The following is a 15,831-nucleotide window of genomic DNA, read 5'->3' as shown; positions in this document are numbered from 1 at the left end:
TGAAGTTGAAGGTGTTCGACACTTCTAGGTACTGCTGATGTAGATGACGTAGTTGTAACAACATCTGCTGAAGCTTCGGATCTTAATCACGGGCTTCAAGGGGACGTCCGTACCTGATACGACACCGTAAATTAGTTCTGTGGTTTAGCGCGGGAATGCCTCAAGCTTTCGATTATTTGGGTCTGCTGGCGTCAAGCATACTGCAGCCATTTTTGCCAGCAGGCGATGAAACGGACAAAGCCAGAATTATCCCGACCCTAAAAAGTATGCACTTGAATTCTACCTAGCTATCAGACGGCCCAAATCGATTTGGTTCATGGCAATGATATTGATATCAAAAAGAAGAAAAGTTCCGCGCAACCGTGCCCAAATCAACAGCAATGACTCCCCCTTTTAAATGACCCTCGAAACTCCGCGCCGCCAGTAGTAAGGATTCGAATGTACATGCAACGGCAATGTGCAAATAGACATGATGAAATAGTGTAAATACTGAGCCAGGCTACTGGCGCCATGACTTTCCGCAGTTCAAGCATGTACAGAACAATGTCATCGGTTCATCAGCACTGCGGGTCTGTGCTTCGGTGTAGGTCACCTTGCGCTGCCCACATTTACCGCACTGCAAGCTCTTACTGATACTGCGCTCAGCCTGGGCTACCATCGCCTTATCCATGTTCTCTTTCTGAATCTTCTGGTCCTTCTGACGCTGCTCGTCAGATCGGAGTTCGTCGTGCGTCATTTTCACAAAGCGCTCGGGTGTGACCTCACTGGTGAGAACGCGAACACGGAGGTTGGGGTTGGATTTGTTCTTGAGGTTCTGGAACAGACTGCGGATCTTGGTACGATATGGCTCTTTCGTTTCTGGCCCAAAGGCGTCATATGCTGCTGCTTCGACTGCCACAGCCTTTGACAGCACGGCCTTCGGGGATTCCGTCGAATGCAGGCACAGCCCATCGTACATGAGTCCAATGCAGTTATCGCGAGCTTTGTTTCCGGTCTGGTTGGTGTCCACTCCGTCCGCCTTCCACGTCCTCTTGTCCGGGGCCACTGAAAGCTTCGAGGCTTTGTCGGATGGAGTCGCGCTAGCCCTAGCCGGCGATGCGGTCCCGTTCTGCGGTGGGCGAGGTGATGCGCTTGATCGTTGACTGCCACTACCTGATCCGGTCGCTTTCTGCTTGTTGACCTCGTTTCGCCATCTGGAGACAACCTCGCTCGCTAGACGTGCCACCTCCGGTGCCTTGTGCTGTTTAAACTTGTTGACTATGATACCAACACGAGTGGACCGCAACAAATCCTCCGACGCCTTGACACCGCCTTGTAGTTCCTTCAATAGCGATACGATATTGGCAGCGGGTTCGTTCTGGGTCGCAGCTTTCGTGAGAGCCTTGGCCTTCAGCTCAATCTCCTTCGCATCCATAGCCATGATTTCGAAAGTAATGTTCGGACTCAAGGAAGATCTAGAGAGACTTGACGGAGTTAGAAAACATTACTTGCCAAATTTTCAGCAGAAGAAGATGCGCAAAGGTGACGCAAGATGCAAATTCCAGCTGTGCGAAGGACGCAGGCTGCACAAGCCCCATTTCCCGCCAGCGAAAATAGCAGATAGGCATTGAAACTTTGCAGGAGAGCGCGCTATGGCAACGCGACTATTTGTTGCAGAGTGTGTCCGGAGTTCCCTCACAGCCCGCAGTCAATCGCACGTGCCTGCTGGATCTGATCCCAGAGCTCCAGTTGATCGAGAGACCTCGGATAAACAAGCTCCGACATGAGGGCAGACAAAGACACAGCAAGCCTGATGTAGCATGAAGATGAAGACGAGGGGTAGAGTGGTGGACTGAGATCACACTTACCCTCTCGGGTCGGCAAGTCGGCTGCCAGAAGCGGCACTGCAATGATCGAGCTTCGCAGAGGGCGAGGGATGTCTGCGGTCTGATCGCGTATGAGAGCGCGCGACACCGTTGATAAGGAGAAGTTGCGGGAGAAGAAGTACGAGTTGGTAGAAGAAGAGAAGGTGACCAGATGACGACGGGCGAAGACCTCCGAATTAACTGTCGGAGTGCCAAGCCTTAGTTGCCTATCTGGGAATAGCAAGAGCCTCCCAGCCTATGAACTGCTGCGCTTTCTATGAACATTGATTTATTGTCTTTCACTCAAAAATATTTACATGATTGGGGTTAATGACATGATTTGTACGGGCACATAAAGAATGCGGGGGTATGTATCCTTCTAATTCTCATGAATTGAAGTATGGGGCTGTTCGGGGCTTCTGGATGGGGAAAGAAGAGCAAGAAAGACATTTGTGGCAGTGATGCCATCTGGGTTCTTGGAAGACAGCGTTTCAGCGGGGGGTATCGTGGCGTGCCGTTGCTTGCAAAAAGCGTTCGTCTTGTAGATCAAATACGCGCAAGCAGATGACGGCTGTTCCGTCGTCGACGGCCGTAATCAGAGTTCACCACGGGAATCGAGAGATTGCTGTTATGATATTCTAGAGGTCGGAGGTGAAACAGATGAGGATGGTGTTCGAGATGTGCGATCGCTCACTTAGATGCCGGTCTTGCCTAGGGCCTCAGCGAGCTTGTCGACATCCTTGTCTTGCGCCTGAGCAACCTTCTCGTTCTCCGCTGCCTCGGCGTCCTTGACAACCTTTTCGGCCTTCTCTTCTTCCTCTTCTTCCTCCTCCTCTTCTTCGTCCTCTTCATCGCTCTCGTCCTCAAGCTCATCTAGCTCATCGACTCCCCACGTGTCCTCGGGGTCGTCGTCGGTGCCATGTTCTTCCTTTCGGCCGTCCAGGAGCTCACTGAGTTCCGTCACGTTGTTGTCGTCTTCCTGGAACTTGTTGCCGTTCAGCTCAATGCGGCGCAGGGCCGGGAGCGCAGTCTTGGCGGCGAACAAGAACTGCTTGACACCCTCGGCAGAGATCTCGTTGTACTGCAGACGGAGGGTCTCGACCTTCTGGTTCTTGGCTTCAGCAAGGGCTTTGGCAACCTTGACACCTCCGCGGGCAGAAAGCAAGCAGTCACCAACGCCCAACTCGCGAAGAGAAGGCCAACCGGGGAGGACAATAGCAAGAGCAGTAGATCCCGTCACGGTGAATGTGTTATCCTGGAGGTCCAACACCTCAAGAGCGCTGGCGTGGCGAAGACCCTCCTTCAGCAGGTGGGAAATACCCTCCTGTCTGATTCCGTTCTGGGTCATCTTCACGGACTTCATACCCGCCGCGTGTACTTCGTAGGCGCGCGACCAGGCCGCCATACTGCCATTCTCCAATCGGTTGCGACCGCAGACGATGCTCTCGAGCAGAGGGACCTTTTTTCCACTCTTGCGTGCCTCTTCCTTGCGCTCCGCAAGCTCAGTAAGAGCCTTGGCGATGTTTGATCCAGCCTCAGGACCCATACCATTGTTGTTCAGAATCAGATGGCGGAGAGGGGTGTGGCGAGAAAGGAAATCGACAAGGGGCTTCTGGGTGTTGGCGCCGAAAGCATTGTCGGAAAGGTTGATAGTGTGGAGGGTCGAGATCTCGAGAAGCGCATTAAGGATGAAGGTAAGAGCGGCGGGGATTTCGCTGAGCAAACGAGAGGTGAAGATATCTGCGAGCTCCGCGACCTCAAGAGACTTTTGCGTAGAAAGGACGGCAGCGAGGCGTTCGGATGCAGGGACGCCAAGAGTGTTTCCGCCGAATCGAATCTCAGTGTAATCGGTACTCTCAATGAGGGGTTTGATATGGGCTTCAATGTCTTCAGCTGAGTCCAGCTTCAGACACTTGCCCTCAAGAGAGAAGACCTTTGGAGGGGCCATGGTGGGGTAAAATTCGGAGGGGTAAAAGTAGAAAATAGGAGTATGGAGTATGAGAGGAAAAGAAATTCTAGCTGTCTAGAGTATAGATAGCAAGGAAATCAAAACGTATAAACTGATGGAGCAGAATTCAGGGAGTGTGGTTGAGAAAGAGCTCGTTGAAAGAAAGCACAAGACAGTCTGAAGCCACAGCAACGAAAAATAATAATCAATAATGAGAACCGCCGATCTAATCGCCGCTCCGGCTGCCCGTAGTGGCCACTGCCGCTGTTTCCGCCCGGCGCATCCAAGCTAGACCGATGCGCGCATTATTATTAATCAAGCACGCCTTCAATTAAACACTGTCTAATAGAGCATTGCCTGAGCCTTTACTGATCTCCAGCGTTCGCTTGTTCCTGTTTTCAACTGCATTACACTCGTTATACAACATGTGGCCATTCGGATTATCCAGCGGTAAGCCGATTCTCCAGCGCAACCCGCCATATGCCGCATGTCGAGTGCGCTGAACATTGTTGCTGATCAACCCAACCCCAGGCTCAGCCGAAAAGACCCCCATTCCCGTCGCAACCGATGCGCCGGCAGAGAAGCCCAAGGTTCGTACAGCACAGAGAAGAAGTACCATTCAACTCCGATTGACACATCTACCAGCCCTGCTGCGTATGCAAGGCTGAAAAGACCGCTCGCGACGACTGCATGCTCTTCTCCAAATCCGATGACCCAACCCAAGAATGCAAGTCCACGATTGAGCAGTACAAGGCCTGCATGGCTGGGTTTGGCTTCAAGGTCTAAGCTCGCATAACCCGTACTTGTTTGAAGACCGTCTCGCCCTATCGAACGACTGCGCGGGATGAGGCGGTACGGTCTTGTGGTTGTGTATACTACAAAGTTGAATGGATATCTTCAATGTGCGATAGAATGGAGGTAGACCTCTGCGGCATCAGCTTGGTGTTATGGTCATGGGTTTATCTGGGTTTCATGTATAATAGGTTGCATCTAGTAGTTCTCTTAGAAATACTCTGCTTATTTTCATATCTTCTGAGGTAAACGTACGTCGACTCGGATAACGGGAAGTATCCAGTGTTGTTTACTTGGCTTCGAGAGTCTGAAATTTGGGGTATCATTTTGGGTTACTAGTCTCTACAATATAAAGTAAAAGGTCTCGCTCGTTCTCACTGCTCCTTCTTACGAGCATCCTCAACCCGGAAATCCATCTTGCGAGACTGGCTGATCAGTCTCCACAAACACCAGAGATACGAAAGTCCGAAGCCTCCAGCTCCAATGAGAACATTAAGGACGACCCATAGATCTGGCTTTCCAGGCGGAGGAGCAACGAAAGCTTCCAGCACATGCCATCCTATCAAAGCCAGATAAAACAATGTGTGTATAACTTTTGTAAAAACATGTGGTTCGGTACCCACTTCGGAGTCCGCAGGTGACTTCCGGTGACGGTAAACCTGCCACGACGTCGGAGGAAGACCCATCAGATAGGCCCAAAGATATGTCATGACGAAGTACGGTACGCGAAGGCCGTCGCGCTTGAGCAGTGGATACATAGTCCAGGAGCCAAGCACGTTGGCCAAACCAACCCATGACCGGGTGTCTTTGTTGAGACCCCCATCACCAGCGAGGAGTAGGGTCATGGGAAGTAATGGCAGCAGTACGCTCTTCTCATGAACCTGGAAAGAGAAGAGGAAAAAGCCCCAACTGACGGTAGCGAAAGCAGGGAGAAGAATTGAAGCACGAGGATGACGGAATATGATGACGCACGGTATCAAGATCGATGCTAGAGTAGCCGCAAGTGATACGCGTTTCAGAAGATCGGGCTCATATCGGTGAAGTTTGTAAAACGTGTGAATGGCACACCAAGCATTCGCCACTTTGTCCTCAAACAGACCACGAGAGAAAGGGAAAACGCGGTGGATGACCTGGGTGAGCTGGAAAAGAAGCAGGTACAGTGATGAACCTTTATTCAGCCGCACCGGAAGAGCCTGGAGAAGAGGCGGCTCAGGGGTAGATTGGAGGCTCTTCTTAGCCTCGTCGCTAGTAGCCCCAAGTATGAGGGGAAAAAAGAGAACGACAAAGGCACCGACAGTGACAAGCGAGATGTTGAGAAGTCGAATGATCCTGGGTCGGGGGAAAACGCAGACTCCCAGTAGGAATGCAAACATTAACGGTGCGTAATATAGCGCCATTTGCTTAAACCCTAGAGCTCCAACAAAGAAAATGCATGCCCAAAGCATGCGTCCCGCCAGTATAGCATCCAGAGATGCAACGAACAAACCCAGCATTACAGTGTTATATTGAAAGTGACCATGATCGATAAGGATTGTCGCCGGCTGCAAAAGAATGGCGCTCAGAGCAATGGAGGAGGACCATACGGGAACCGCTTGCATACGAGTGTACCGACGGAGGAAGTTGACAATTGCTGGAATGTATACGAGGTACTCGGAAATGATGACTGTAGCGCGCATGAAAACCTTCAAGAGAGGATCTTCCAGACCGCGGGAGGTATCCAAGGCAAACCACGAGGGGTCAAATACAGAGCCACTGCACATGATCAGAATACAGCACTTTCAAGAATACCACACTTGACCTACATTTTTCCGAGTAACCAACTATGGTACGCTGTCAATGGCGGATAATCTAGCCCCCAGTATTGGAGATCGTACGTGTACCATTTCGACAAAGGCAGGTGGGTGGTGATCTCCATCCAGTGGCGCTGGGCTTCGAAGTCGCCGTACATCGGAGGGATATTGAAGCCTTTTATATGTTAGCACTCCACTCCATATACAATATCCTGCAGAGCAACCCTGCTTGCTGTAATGCTTACCCGAATAACCCCACAGACTGACGGCCCAGCGAAACAGGCCCACTGTCATTAAGACCAGAGGAAGAACGAGCCATTGTGAAACACCAGCCCGAGCACCCCAGAGAAAAGAAACCAAAGGGAACGCGGGCACAGGATTGCCCTCCCCAGCATCTACGGTGAGCGGGTTGTTCGAACCGGCAAAGAGTGCGGCAGACTTTCTTTTCTTGCGCGGGCGATAGGAGGAGGGATTAGGAGGGGCCATGATTCTTGGTGACGGTCAATGGTCTTCCATTGAATGTAATAGACTAGTATACAGAGACAGGCAAGAAAAAGAGAAGAAGAAGCGCGATGTTAGGCAAAGAACGGCATCAGTTTGAGGTACTGGACAGGTGAGTGAACACCTTGCCAACGGGAGAAGTGGTCAACGCTCCAGGGAAAGCCGAAGCACCTTCTCTGAGGTACCCACTTTTCTCTTGGCGAAGTTCCTAGTCTAGACCACGTGCAGTAGGCGGTCTCTCGGATTTCTTTCTGCCAGCCTTCGATTTTTTTTTTTCCTCGCGCCTTATCAGTAGCTGCTGCTGCTCTGAGCTCCGAACTTTTTTTTCCTTCCTTCTTCTCTCTACCAACTCCTCTACTCTTTCTCTTTCCCCAAGGAAAAAAGTTTCGACTTCTTCTCTTGGTTCATCCTTTTGATTTGATTTGATCTACCTTGTTTATTATCTTCTACTGACGTGGGAGCGCAAGCTGTATCTTTTCAGGTACACTTCAACAGACACTTTGTGGGCTTTTTACACTGAGGGCTGTGGGCTGTAGCATCTATTTGTGGGATCTTACCATTTCTCGTGGGTTTCATATCATAGACAGTTGCATATCTCCTGTCCGTTTCTGTGGGCTTGAACATTGTCCGTTGTGGGTTACTTGTGGGCATATCTCTAGTCGTGTTTCATCACTTCTAGATTTTATCGAACTTGAGGGATCTTCAAATCGGGTGATTGAGGGTATTTAGAGGGCTTGCCGCACTATCATCACTTATATTCTTTGTCAGAACATATTCTACCAGGTAAGTCTTCTTCCAAGTCCGTGTTGGGTTGCAGTGACTCAGTCTCTAACGTTTTCTTCGAATTACAGTCAAAATGTCCAAGACAAAGTCCGTTACCAAGAAGGGCTCTGAGAAGCCCGCCGACAAGGCTCTGAGCAAGGTCAAGGATGCCGGCGTCAGCAAGGCTTCCCAGTCTCCCAAGGCCAAGAGCAAGCAGATTGCTAAGGAGGTCGCCTCCAAGGAGAAGAAGCCTAAGAGCAAGAAGAAGGAGCCTACTCCCAGCAGCAGCTCTGAGTCCGAGTCCGAGTCCGAGTCTTCCAGCTCTAGCGAGAGCTCTAGCGAGGACGAGAAGCCTGCTAAGAAGGAGGTCAAGAAGCCCGCCAAGAAGGCCGAGTCCTCCTCGGAGTCTGAGTCTGACTCCAGCGATGAGGAGATGAAGGATGCTTCTGGCAGCGAGAGCGAGAGCGACAGTGAGAGTGAGGAGGAGAAGAAGAAGCCCGCTAAGGCCGCTAAGGCTGAGCCCAAGGCTGCTAAGAAGGCCGAGTCTAGCGACTCTGAGTCCTCCGACTCCGACTCTGATGACGAGTCCGAGGAAGAAAAGCCTAAGGCTGCCGCCAAAGAATCCAGCGACAGCTCTGACTCCGATTCCGATTCCGACAGCGAAGACGAAGCCCCCGCCAAGGCTAAGAAGGCCGACAAGAAGGAGTCTGATTCTTCTGATTCCGACAGCTCTGACTCTTCCGACTCTGACAGCTCCGAGTCTGAGTCCGAGGAAAGCGAGACACCCAAGGACTCCAAGAAGCGCAAGGCTGAGGAAGAGCCTGCTGCCGTTTCCAAGAAGTCCAAGACCCAGGAAGAGGGTGCCTCTGCCAACCTCTTCGTTGGAAACCTATCCTGGAACGTTACCGAGGAGTGGCTCCAGCAGGAGTTCGAGAGCTTCGGTGAGCTCTCTGCCCGCATCATGACTGAGCGCGACACTGGTCGCTCCCGCGGATTTGGTTACGTCGAGTTCACCAACGCCTCCGATGCCGCCAAGGCCTACGAAGCCATGAAGGAAGCCGAGATCGATGGCCGCAAGATCAACCTCGACTACGCCACCGGACGTCCCGCCAACAAGGACCAGGGCGGCTTCAAGGAACGCGCCCAGGACCGTGCCCGCTCATTCGGCGACCAGGCCAGCCCCGAAAGCGACACTCTCTTCGTCGGTAACCTGCCCTTCAGCGCCAACGAGGACTCCGTCCACGAAGTGTTCGGCGGCGCTGGTACCGTCCTTGGTATCCGCCTCCCCACCGACATGGAGTCCGGTCGCCCCAAGGGTTTCGGTTACGTCCAGTACTCGTCCGTTGATGAAGCTCGCCAGGCCTACAACGACCTCCAAGGAGCTGAGATCGATGGCCGTCCTGTCCGCTTGGACTTCAGTACTCCCCGTGCTAACAACAACGGAGGCGGCGGCGGCGGTCGCGGTGGCGGTCGCGGCGGCTTCGGCGGCCGTGGTGGTCGTGGAGGTCCTCGCGGCGGCGGTCGTGGTGGCCGTGGTGGCTTCGGTGGTCGCGGCGGTGGTGCTGGAGGCCCCCCTAACCGCGCCAGGGGCGGTATTCCCGAGTTCAAGGGCACTAAGATGACCTTCTAGACTGTAGGTGGTACTATATCCTGTCGTTGATTGTATGATCTATTTCGGGTTTGCCAGTTGCGGTAATGCTGTATTTTTTCGGTTTAGGGTAATCAGGGAAAAGTTCTGTTTGTTTAGCTTAGTCTGTTTTGATTAATGGGTTGCATGAGATAGCTTTCCAATGAATAATACATTGTACCATGGCTACTGTGGTTGCTGTGTCTGGTGTACTCTGTAGTTGGGTTCATTTGTTGCATGCTGATAACGTGAGCGTAGGTCTTGGCGTCTTCGCATCTTCAATCTTATTCTTAGGCCGACACTCTGCTGCCCGCACATTCTCCACCTCGACTCTTATCTGATCTGTTCCCACTCTCCCTTCCACCCTCTGTGGACCATCTGCAGTCTGCAGATGAGTATTTTTTGTCAACTCGTTGCTTCCTCGTGAGTGGCGTTAATCGCGCTTTAGCTGGACAGTCTCTCAGTGGTCGTGCGTCGATCCCTGATGCAGGCAGATGCTCGAGGGCAAGTCAGCTGTCATCAACCCGATGATTCCCTCTTTCCGCCCTTCATCACAGACGCGGCATTCACAATCGGGCGCTTTCGAGTTTTTCTTTGGACTCTAAGTCGTCTTGACGGATCGATCTCTACTATTCCCGCTATAGGCTCTAACAAAGGGTCTGTTCGGTTGAAGTATCTCGGGCGATCATCGAAAGTCTGGGTCGCTTTCTCCACGAACCCCACCATCATTGTCTGGCTTGACCGCTGCTCCTTGACGGTTGAACCACCAGACATCGGCCCTCTCTCCCTCCTTGTGGGCTGACGAAGCTCCCCTCGTTCTCTTAAGGCAGTTTTCTTTCTGTCCTTTGACATACTCCTCCCCAGATACAACCACAACGTATGATCGGCGCCCTTTCGCCGACCTGACCTACAACATTATGCAGCCAAATCACTATGACCATCGAGGTCAGGCGCAAGATGAGCCCCGATATACTCCTGGACGGGTGACGCGGGATGCGCTTCAGTCACGTTCAGGCGTGCCCTCGAGATCAGAAGGTGAGTCTCTCTTGTTAAGGCATTCAAGCATCTCGCATTGTTCTCTGTGTTCTACACAAGATCTTTATATACATGTTTTGCCGTACCTCCATCAGTATCATCGCAATGTACTCACTCCAGTATTATATAGACTCGTGGATCGAAGTATCCTCCCAGCCGTCCTCCTCGTCCTTCTCTTCAGCCGCAACCACAGATGATATCATCACAACGGGCCTTCGTGTCCAGCAAACCGAGTCCGGCCATCATCATCGCCGAGACCGCCGGCGACGCCTCCAGCGTTTGGCCGCTGTTACCACTGCGCAGGTTGAATACTCATCGCATGAACCTAGCAGCAGTCAAGATGAATACGAGGAGAGCGAAAGTGAGTCGGACCGGGTCATGACCAGTTCAAATGAGGATATTGTTCGGCCGTCTCAAGTAATGGGACCCTCGCTATCGACTGCACCAGATGTCTGTCCCTCCAGTGATGAAGATGACAGCTCAACCGCTCTTGGGATGCGAGTAAGCGCATCACCATTCGTTCCCCAACCCAACGCCTTCTCTCATCCCCCTGCTTCCGAAAACCCATCATGGACAGGGCGCAGCGCAACCAGCCGTTCGCGACCCATCAGCGATGTTTCTACGTCAAGCCGGCGGACAGCCATACGGCGAAACTCCCAACAAGCCAGCAGTCGTGCGTCCCAACGCTTGTCAAATCAACAACACAGCCCATACAATGTCATCTCACCGTCCCACCATGCCGACCACGACGCCGCACTTCGCGCTAGTCTTTCAACTTTGCTCTCTTGTGCAGCTGCAGCTCGCGGTCTTCCCAAGTCAGACGCGCAACCTACGTCATCCGGACATTCCAGAGTACAGCCGGCATCTTTCCGTCTAGTGTCGGAGCCAGTGGTTATGGATGAGGAAGTCGAAAAAGACGTTCTTTCAAACACAGAAGTACCTACACCACCTCGCGCACAACGAGCTTGGCAAGCTCAACAAACTGCATCACCCTATTCTCCTGGAGAGATTTCTTCGGGACGCGCGAAGCGGCGATCCAGCACATCGAAAGACCGCGGATCCAACCACTCTGTCGCCAAGAAAAGTCGTCGAACAGGTACAACAGAATCCTCTTCCGCGGTAATGACGTGGGTCATAAGCGCGGGCGTTGTTGTGCTTTTCTCCGCAATCAGCTTCTCGGCCGGCTACGTTCTGGGCCGCGAAGTAGGCAGGTTAGAGGCAGGCACCGGCATGGGCTCGGTGCTAGGCGATGCTGCCAGTCCAAGCAGCAGAGCATCAGTAGCTTGTGGCCAAGAGGCGGTACGGGGTGGTCTCAAGCGTTTTCGGTGGAGTCCTGGCGCTGCTGGATCTGGTGTTATTTCGTGAGGGGTTGTTGATCGTTTTGAACGAAATGGATACACATGGTCCAACTTATGATTTGAATGCCGGTGATGATTTCTGACGATGGGTCATGAGCATGATAATGAGGATATACTAGGTCAATCATTTCAGGCATTCCCCCATCTTGTTTTTATTGTGTCGAGGGTTTGGGATCTGCATAGCATTTGATCTTTTGTTTCGAAATTAGGGTTGTCTTTTTCCGGCTAGCAGGAGTAAAAACATCCTTCGCAGCTATCGTTAGGAGTTAGTTCTGAGCAATAATCTGATCATTTATGACTATTAAGCATGACAGCATGGAATATGCAGGATTCAATCAAGCGTCACAGTACAGACGCTCTGTGGTAGCCACTCTTTCTGTTGATAGAATTGTCGCCGGAGCATGAGGGCCTCGGTGGTATATTGCATTTCAAGGTTACCAGGACAGGAGTTATCCAACGGTTTGATTGCTTGCCAGGTTGTTTCATACAACAGAACACATTGCACAACTGAGCAACGAAGGCTTACAGAAGCATGTTTCCGAACTAAAGAGAAGTACGTACAGTGTAGATGGAGATGCTTGGCACTCCGCCTCATCAAGACAGTGTTTGTTCCGTTTGCCAACCCCGTTTCTCAAGGACGAGCATCTCTTCTACCACTTTTTGCTCCATGATTCGCATCGAGAGCTAGCCAGATTCTTCTTGCGCGTGAGATGCCTGATTCCTAGCAGATTCCCAACCGCGCCATAATCATATCGCACCGCCTTCGCCTCGCGTTGCCCAACGAATCCCCGCGTCCACCATCGCGTCGGGCCCCAACGTGTCTTCGAACGGAGACAACAGAGAGCACTCAACTCCTATCGCATTCGTCGCGTCGCCGGTCTCGCGAAAACCCTCTAGCCGCCAAGCTTGGGGGAGGAGAAACAATGTCGACCCGACATCCCGCACGCCCACGTCGCATCGATGATGCCCTTTCGCAGCTCGTCGACTCTCTCACTCCCCCTCTGCCTCTCTCCGCCGTTAGCGACGAATACTCAGAAGACGCTGAAGAAGCCCTCGCCGCAGCGGAGGAACAACGTCATCATGGGCTCCTCGAACATGCGTGGCGAACAATAGATGCGCATGCGAACTCCGCGGACAACCCAGCTTCGCCGTCTGGAGGACTGGGATTTGGTCGCCGCGGGAGCTTTGCAGGAGCAGATAACATCAACAATGCGTCGGATTTGATAAAGCGAAAATTACTACGCGAAAACCCGAGCCCCGACAAGGCCGTCCGGTTCTCCAATCTGTATTCGCGCCTCTTGACACAACCCGTGCTATCGCAAAAATGGGGAATATTGTATTTACTCTACCGGCTATCGAACGCAGAAAGCTCCGAAGAGAATGCAGTCCTGGAGGAGGACGACAGGCCACGAAGTCCACTGATGGATCAAGCCAAGCTACAGAGAATGCTAGCTAAAGACCAAAGGACGGGGAGCGGAATGGCACCCGGTTCGGACGATGATGGGATAGCGGTTAGCTCATCGGCATCTCAAATTGCCGCGAGGCTAGAACGGAAAACCTCATTGCGACGGGCAGATCTAGAGAGGGAAAAAGAAAAGGAACGAGAAGCAGAGCAGGGGTCTGGCCTCGAACGACATCGCTTGAGCCGTCATAAATCTACAGCCAGAGATCCTCACGTAGAGGAGCAGTATCAGGAACCAGAGAAGGAGCAGACAGCAGACAGGCCGGCCGAACCGGGGCTTTTGCGCGACCTCCCATTCAACCTTCAGGGTCTATCTTCAACCGACTTACAATTTATGTCAGCTTCGACACTCAAGCTGCCCTCAAACTTGTCCCTTCCTCTGGTCTCTATTCTGAACACCCTGTCCGAACCATGCTTGCTATACCGAGGCCTCTCTGCCTTTGTTGAAGGTAGCAGCGAGGGCCTCATCAGTCAGAGCTTGCGGGCAGCTCTTTCGAATGAACTTCGCTCTTATCTGGGATTGGTGGCGACACTAGAGGGAGAGATCCGCAGGGCACTGGCTACACCTGAGGAATCGAGTGGTCCCAAAAGCGGAGTGACCCTGAAAAGATGTGTGGTATGGACCAGGGACGCGACGATGGCGCTACGTTTGATGAGTTTGATTGTCGAAGAAGCTCAAAGTACGTTTCGCTCCGTCGACTCAAATACGCTGCGATGCTGACAATTGACAGACAAGAAGGGAGGACAAGTAATCTCCTTAATTCATAGCTTCTCGACCTCGCACGGAGATCCATTCGTGTGTAACTTTGCCGAGAAACTTCTTGCGCACGTAACGAGGCCATTTTACGACATGTTGCGTCTCTGGATCTATGACGGCGAGTTGTCAGACCCTTTCAAGGAGTTCTTCGTTGTTGAACCGGAGTTCAGACCTAGTACAGATCCCCGGCGCATTGCAACTAGCGTTTGGGAAGATAAGTACAAGCTTGAAGATGATATGGTTCCATCAATAATCACCCAGGAGTTTGCCAAAAAAGTTTTCCTTATTGGCAAGTCCTTAAACTTCATTAGATACGGTTGCGGCGATTCCGGATGGGTCGAAGCGTACTCAAAAGAAGCTTCGAAGGAACTGCGGTACGGCGACACGGCCAGTCTCGAGACTTCCATCGACGAGGCTTATAAGACTACAATGGCGCGGCTGATCCACCTCATGGACGACAAGTTCAAGCTCTTCGACCACCTCCATGCACTCAAGAAATATCTATTGCTCGGCCAAGGTGATTTCATTGCCTTGTTAATGGAATCACTCGCATCGAACCTTGATCGCCCTGCGAACTCACAGTATCGTCATACGCTAACAGCTCAACTGGAGCATGCTATTCGTGCGTCAAATGCGCAATACGACTCTCAAGATGTTCTCCGGCGTTTGGACGCACGTATGCTGGAGCTCAGCCATGGTGAAATAGGGTGGGATTGTTTCACCCTTGAATACAAGATCGACGCTCCGGTAGATGTTGTCATCACACCATGGGGTTCGACTCAGTATCTCAAAGTCTTCAACTTCCTCTGGCGTGTAAAGCGCGTGGAGTTCTCCTTGGGCAGCACTTGGCGACGGTGCATGACTGGCGCCAGGGGTGTCCTGGGCAGCGTGGACGACAAAGTCGGCCCTGATTGGAAGCGCGCGAGATGCGTTATTGCAGAGATGATTCATTTTGTCTGCCAATTACAATACTACATCCTCTTCGAGGTTATCGAGTCAAGCTGGGACCAATTACAGGCGTCCATATCAAAGCCAGGGTGCACACTTGATGACCTTATCGAAGCTCACACCAAATACCTCAATTCCATAACACACAAGGGTCTCTTGGGTTCCTCAACGTCGTCGAAGAGCAGCTCTACCGGCAAGCCAGAGGAAGGCTTCTTGGCTCAACTGCACCACATTCTAAAGATCATGCTTGCGTACAAAGACGCAGTAGACGGTCTCTACTCGTTCTCCGTCGCAGAATTCACACGCCGACAAGAACTAAGCGCTAAGATCGAGACACGAACGGCGCAAGGACAATGGGGTGTCTCAGAGCGCGATCTTCTCTCCTCCCGACACAGCCAGGCACATAGAGTCGCCTCGGCCTCTTCGTCATTCTCCTATAATCCGAATCTCGCCAATGCTCCTGACGATGTCGCTACTCCCTCGTCACTTCATGACCTCTCTGCAGACGATCATATGCTCTCATCCCTCCGTACCCGCCTCCGCGATCTCTCCGTGGAGTTCCGCTCCCGCTTAAACATTCTCCTTGGAGACCTCGCTTATCAACCCGACGTCGACATGCGATTCCTCGGCGTGGTCATGAACTTCAATGAAGTCTATGAGCCAATCCGTAGGCGAAGAGCAACCGGCGCCAGCTCTCGAGACAAAGAGCGAGCAAGAAGGAAAGCAGCTCCTCAATCTGCCGGAAGCGCGGAGGCGCAGCCACAGCCACAAGTCAGGAGGGAAAACTCGAGGAAGGAAGCCAGCGGGCAATGAGTCCGCTGGCATATCATCAACGCTTAATCTGTCGTTTTGTTTTGGAGCATTGCGAGGGTCAAGGCATGGTTGTTTCTGGAGTCATGGAAGGGAAATAGCGATGAGTTGGCGTCTATCAAGGATATCGCTTACTTGATGATTGTACGATGCGTCGAAACATATAGATATCACTCTGTCAATACATAAACTCTATG

The 15,831-nt window shown here is 52.1% G+C and overlaps 7 protein-coding genes across 7 annotated transcripts; 4 read left to right on the top strand and 3 right to left on the bottom strand.

The window, feature by feature from the left end:
- Positions 1-209: 209 nt before the first annotated feature.
- On the bottom strand, positions 210-2,072 carry BDV14DRAFT_70268 (transcription elongation factor DST1). Its single transcript, XM_073777324.1, has 2 exons — positions 1,848-2,072; positions 210-1,454 (listed from the first exon to the last, which is right to left on the bottom strand). Exon 2 carries the CDS (start codon positions 1,418-1,420, stop codon positions 500-502), a length of 921 nt encoding a protein of 306 aa, XP_073633101.1. The 5' UTR covers positions 1,421-1,454; positions 1,848-2,072; the 3' UTR covers positions 210-499.
- Positions 2,073-2,112: 40 nt separating this feature from the next.
- On the bottom strand, positions 2,113-3,976 carry BDV14DRAFT_164423 (GTPase-activating protein RNA1). Its single transcript, XM_073767181.1, has one exon. It carries the CDS (start codon positions 3,790-3,792, stop codon positions 2,539-2,541), a length of 1,254 nt encoding a protein of 417 aa, XP_073633100.1. The 5' UTR covers positions 3,793-3,976; the 3' UTR covers positions 2,113-2,538.
- Positions 3,977-4,101: 125 nt separating this feature from the next.
- BDV14DRAFT_164420 (copper metallochaperone COX17) lies at positions 4,102-4,789 on the top strand. Its single transcript, XM_073767180.1, has 3 exons — positions 4,102-4,242; positions 4,324-4,382; positions 4,438-4,789. The coding sequence occupies exons 1-3, from the start codon at positions 4,218-4,220 to the stop codon at positions 4,576-4,578; spliced, it is 225 nt and encodes a 74-aa protein (XP_073633099.1). The 5' UTR covers positions 4,102-4,217; the 3' UTR covers positions 4,579-4,789.
- Positions 4,790-4,889: 100 nt separating this feature from the next.
- BDV14DRAFT_164419 (dolichyl-P-Glc:Man(9)GlcNAc(2)-PP-dolichol alpha-1,3-glucosyltransferase ALG6) lies at positions 4,890-7,000 on the bottom strand. Its single transcript, XM_073767179.1, has 3 exons — positions 6,620-7,000; positions 6,387-6,549; positions 4,890-6,336 (listed from the first exon to the last, which is right to left on the bottom strand). The coding sequence occupies exons 1-3, from the start codon at positions 6,858-6,860 to the stop codon at positions 4,959-4,961; spliced, it is 1,782 nt and encodes a 593-aa protein (XP_073633098.1). The 5' UTR covers positions 6,861-7,000; the 3' UTR covers positions 4,890-4,958.
- A 482-nt stretch (positions 7,001-7,482) lies between these two features.
- On the top strand, positions 7,483-9,357 carry BDV14DRAFT_70213 (putative nucleolin protein Nsr1). The gene is made up of 2 exons (XM_073777319.1): positions 7,483-7,658; positions 7,727-9,357. The coding sequence occupies exon 2, from the start codon at positions 7,732-7,734 to the stop codon at positions 9,265-9,267; it is 1,536 nt and encodes a 511-aa protein (XP_073633097.1). The 5' UTR covers positions 7,483-7,658; positions 7,727-7,731; the 3' UTR covers positions 9,268-9,357.
- Positions 9,358-9,586: 229 nt separating this feature from the next.
- BDV14DRAFT_164415 (uncharacterized protein) lies at positions 9,587-11,955 on the top strand. Its single transcript, XM_073767178.1, has 2 exons — positions 9,587-10,299; positions 10,430-11,955. The coding sequence occupies exons 1-2, from the start codon at positions 10,182-10,184 to the stop codon at positions 11,662-11,664; spliced, it is 1,353 nt and encodes a 450-aa protein (XP_073633096.1). The 5' UTR covers positions 9,587-10,181; the 3' UTR covers positions 11,665-11,955.
- Positions 11,956-12,296: 341 nt separating this feature from the next.
- BDV14DRAFT_164414 (tubulin gamma complex associated family protein) lies at positions 12,297-15,819 on the top strand. The gene is made up of 2 exons (XM_073767177.1): positions 12,297-13,799; positions 13,851-15,819. Exons 1-2 carry the CDS (start codon positions 12,581-12,583, stop codon positions 15,635-15,637), a joined length of 3,006 nt encoding a protein of 1,001 aa, XP_073633095.1. The 5' UTR covers positions 12,297-12,580; the 3' UTR covers positions 15,638-15,819.
- The last annotated feature ends 12 nt before the right edge of the window (positions 15,820-15,831 follow it).

Source organism: Aspergillus stella-maris, assembly GCF_047715825.1.
Source record: "Aspergillus stella-maris strain CBS 113639 unplaced genomic scaffold BDV14scaffold_3, whole genome shotgun sequence".
In the NCBI taxonomy this organism is placed as follows: domain Eukaryota; kingdom Fungi; phylum Ascomycota; class Eurotiomycetes; order Eurotiales; family Aspergillaceae; genus Aspergillus; species Aspergillus stella-maris.
Note: the sequence above shows the minus strand (reverse complement) of the source record. Positions and strands in the feature narration are given on the sequence as shown.

Bases quoted from the DNA above. Each gene is read 5' to 3' on its own strand.
- BDV14DRAFT_70268 (XM_073777324.1), bottom strand. From the start codon at position 1,420: ATGGCTATGGATGCGAAGGAGATTGAGCTGAAGGCCAAGGCTCTCACG.
- BDV14DRAFT_164423 (XM_073767181.1), bottom strand. From the start codon at position 3,792: ATGGCCCCTCCAAAGGTCTTCTCTCTTGAGGGCAAGTGTCTGAAGCTG.
- BDV14DRAFT_164420 (XM_073767180.1), top strand. From the start codon at position 4,218: ATGTGGCCATTCGGATTATCCAGCG. The intron at 4,243-4,323 runs GTAAGCCGATTC...ACCCAACCCCAG, and splicing joins GCCATTCGGATTATCCAGCG to GCTCAGCCGAAAAGACCCCC. The intron at 4,383-4,437 runs GTTCGTACAGCA...CACATCTACCAG, and splicing joins CGCCGGCAGAGAAGCCCAAG to CCCTGCTGCGTATGCAAGGC.
- BDV14DRAFT_164419 (XM_073767179.1), bottom strand. From the start codon at position 6,860: ATGGCCCCTCCTAATCCCTCCTCCTATCGCCCGCGCAAGAAAAGAAAG. The intron at 6,550-6,619 runs GTAAGCATTACA...AACATATAAAAG, and splicing joins CAGTCTGTGGGGTTATTCGG to GCTTCAATATCCCTCCGATG. The intron at 6,337-6,386 runs GTAGGTCAAGTG...GATCATGTGCAG, and splicing joins AGTTGGTTACTCGGAAAAAT to TGGCTCTGTATTTGACCCCT.
- BDV14DRAFT_70213 (XM_073777319.1), top strand. From the start codon at position 7,732: ATGTCCAAGACAAAGTCCGTTACCAAGAAGGGCTCTGAGAAGCCCGCC.
- BDV14DRAFT_164415 (XM_073767178.1), top strand. From the start codon at position 10,182: ATGCAGCCAAATCACTATGACCATCGAGGTCAGGCGCAAGATGAGCCC. The intron at 10,300-10,429 runs GTGAGTCTCTCT...AGTATTATATAG, and splicing joins CGTGCCCTCGAGATCAGAAG to ACTCGTGGATCGAAGTATCC.
- BDV14DRAFT_164414 (XM_073767177.1), top strand. From the start codon at position 12,581: ATGTCGACCCGACATCCCGCACGCCCACGTCGCATCGATGATGCCCTT. The intron at 13,800-13,850 runs GTACGTTTCGCT...GACAATTGACAG, and splicing joins GATTGTCGAAGAAGCTCAAA to ACAAGAAGGGAGGACAAGTA.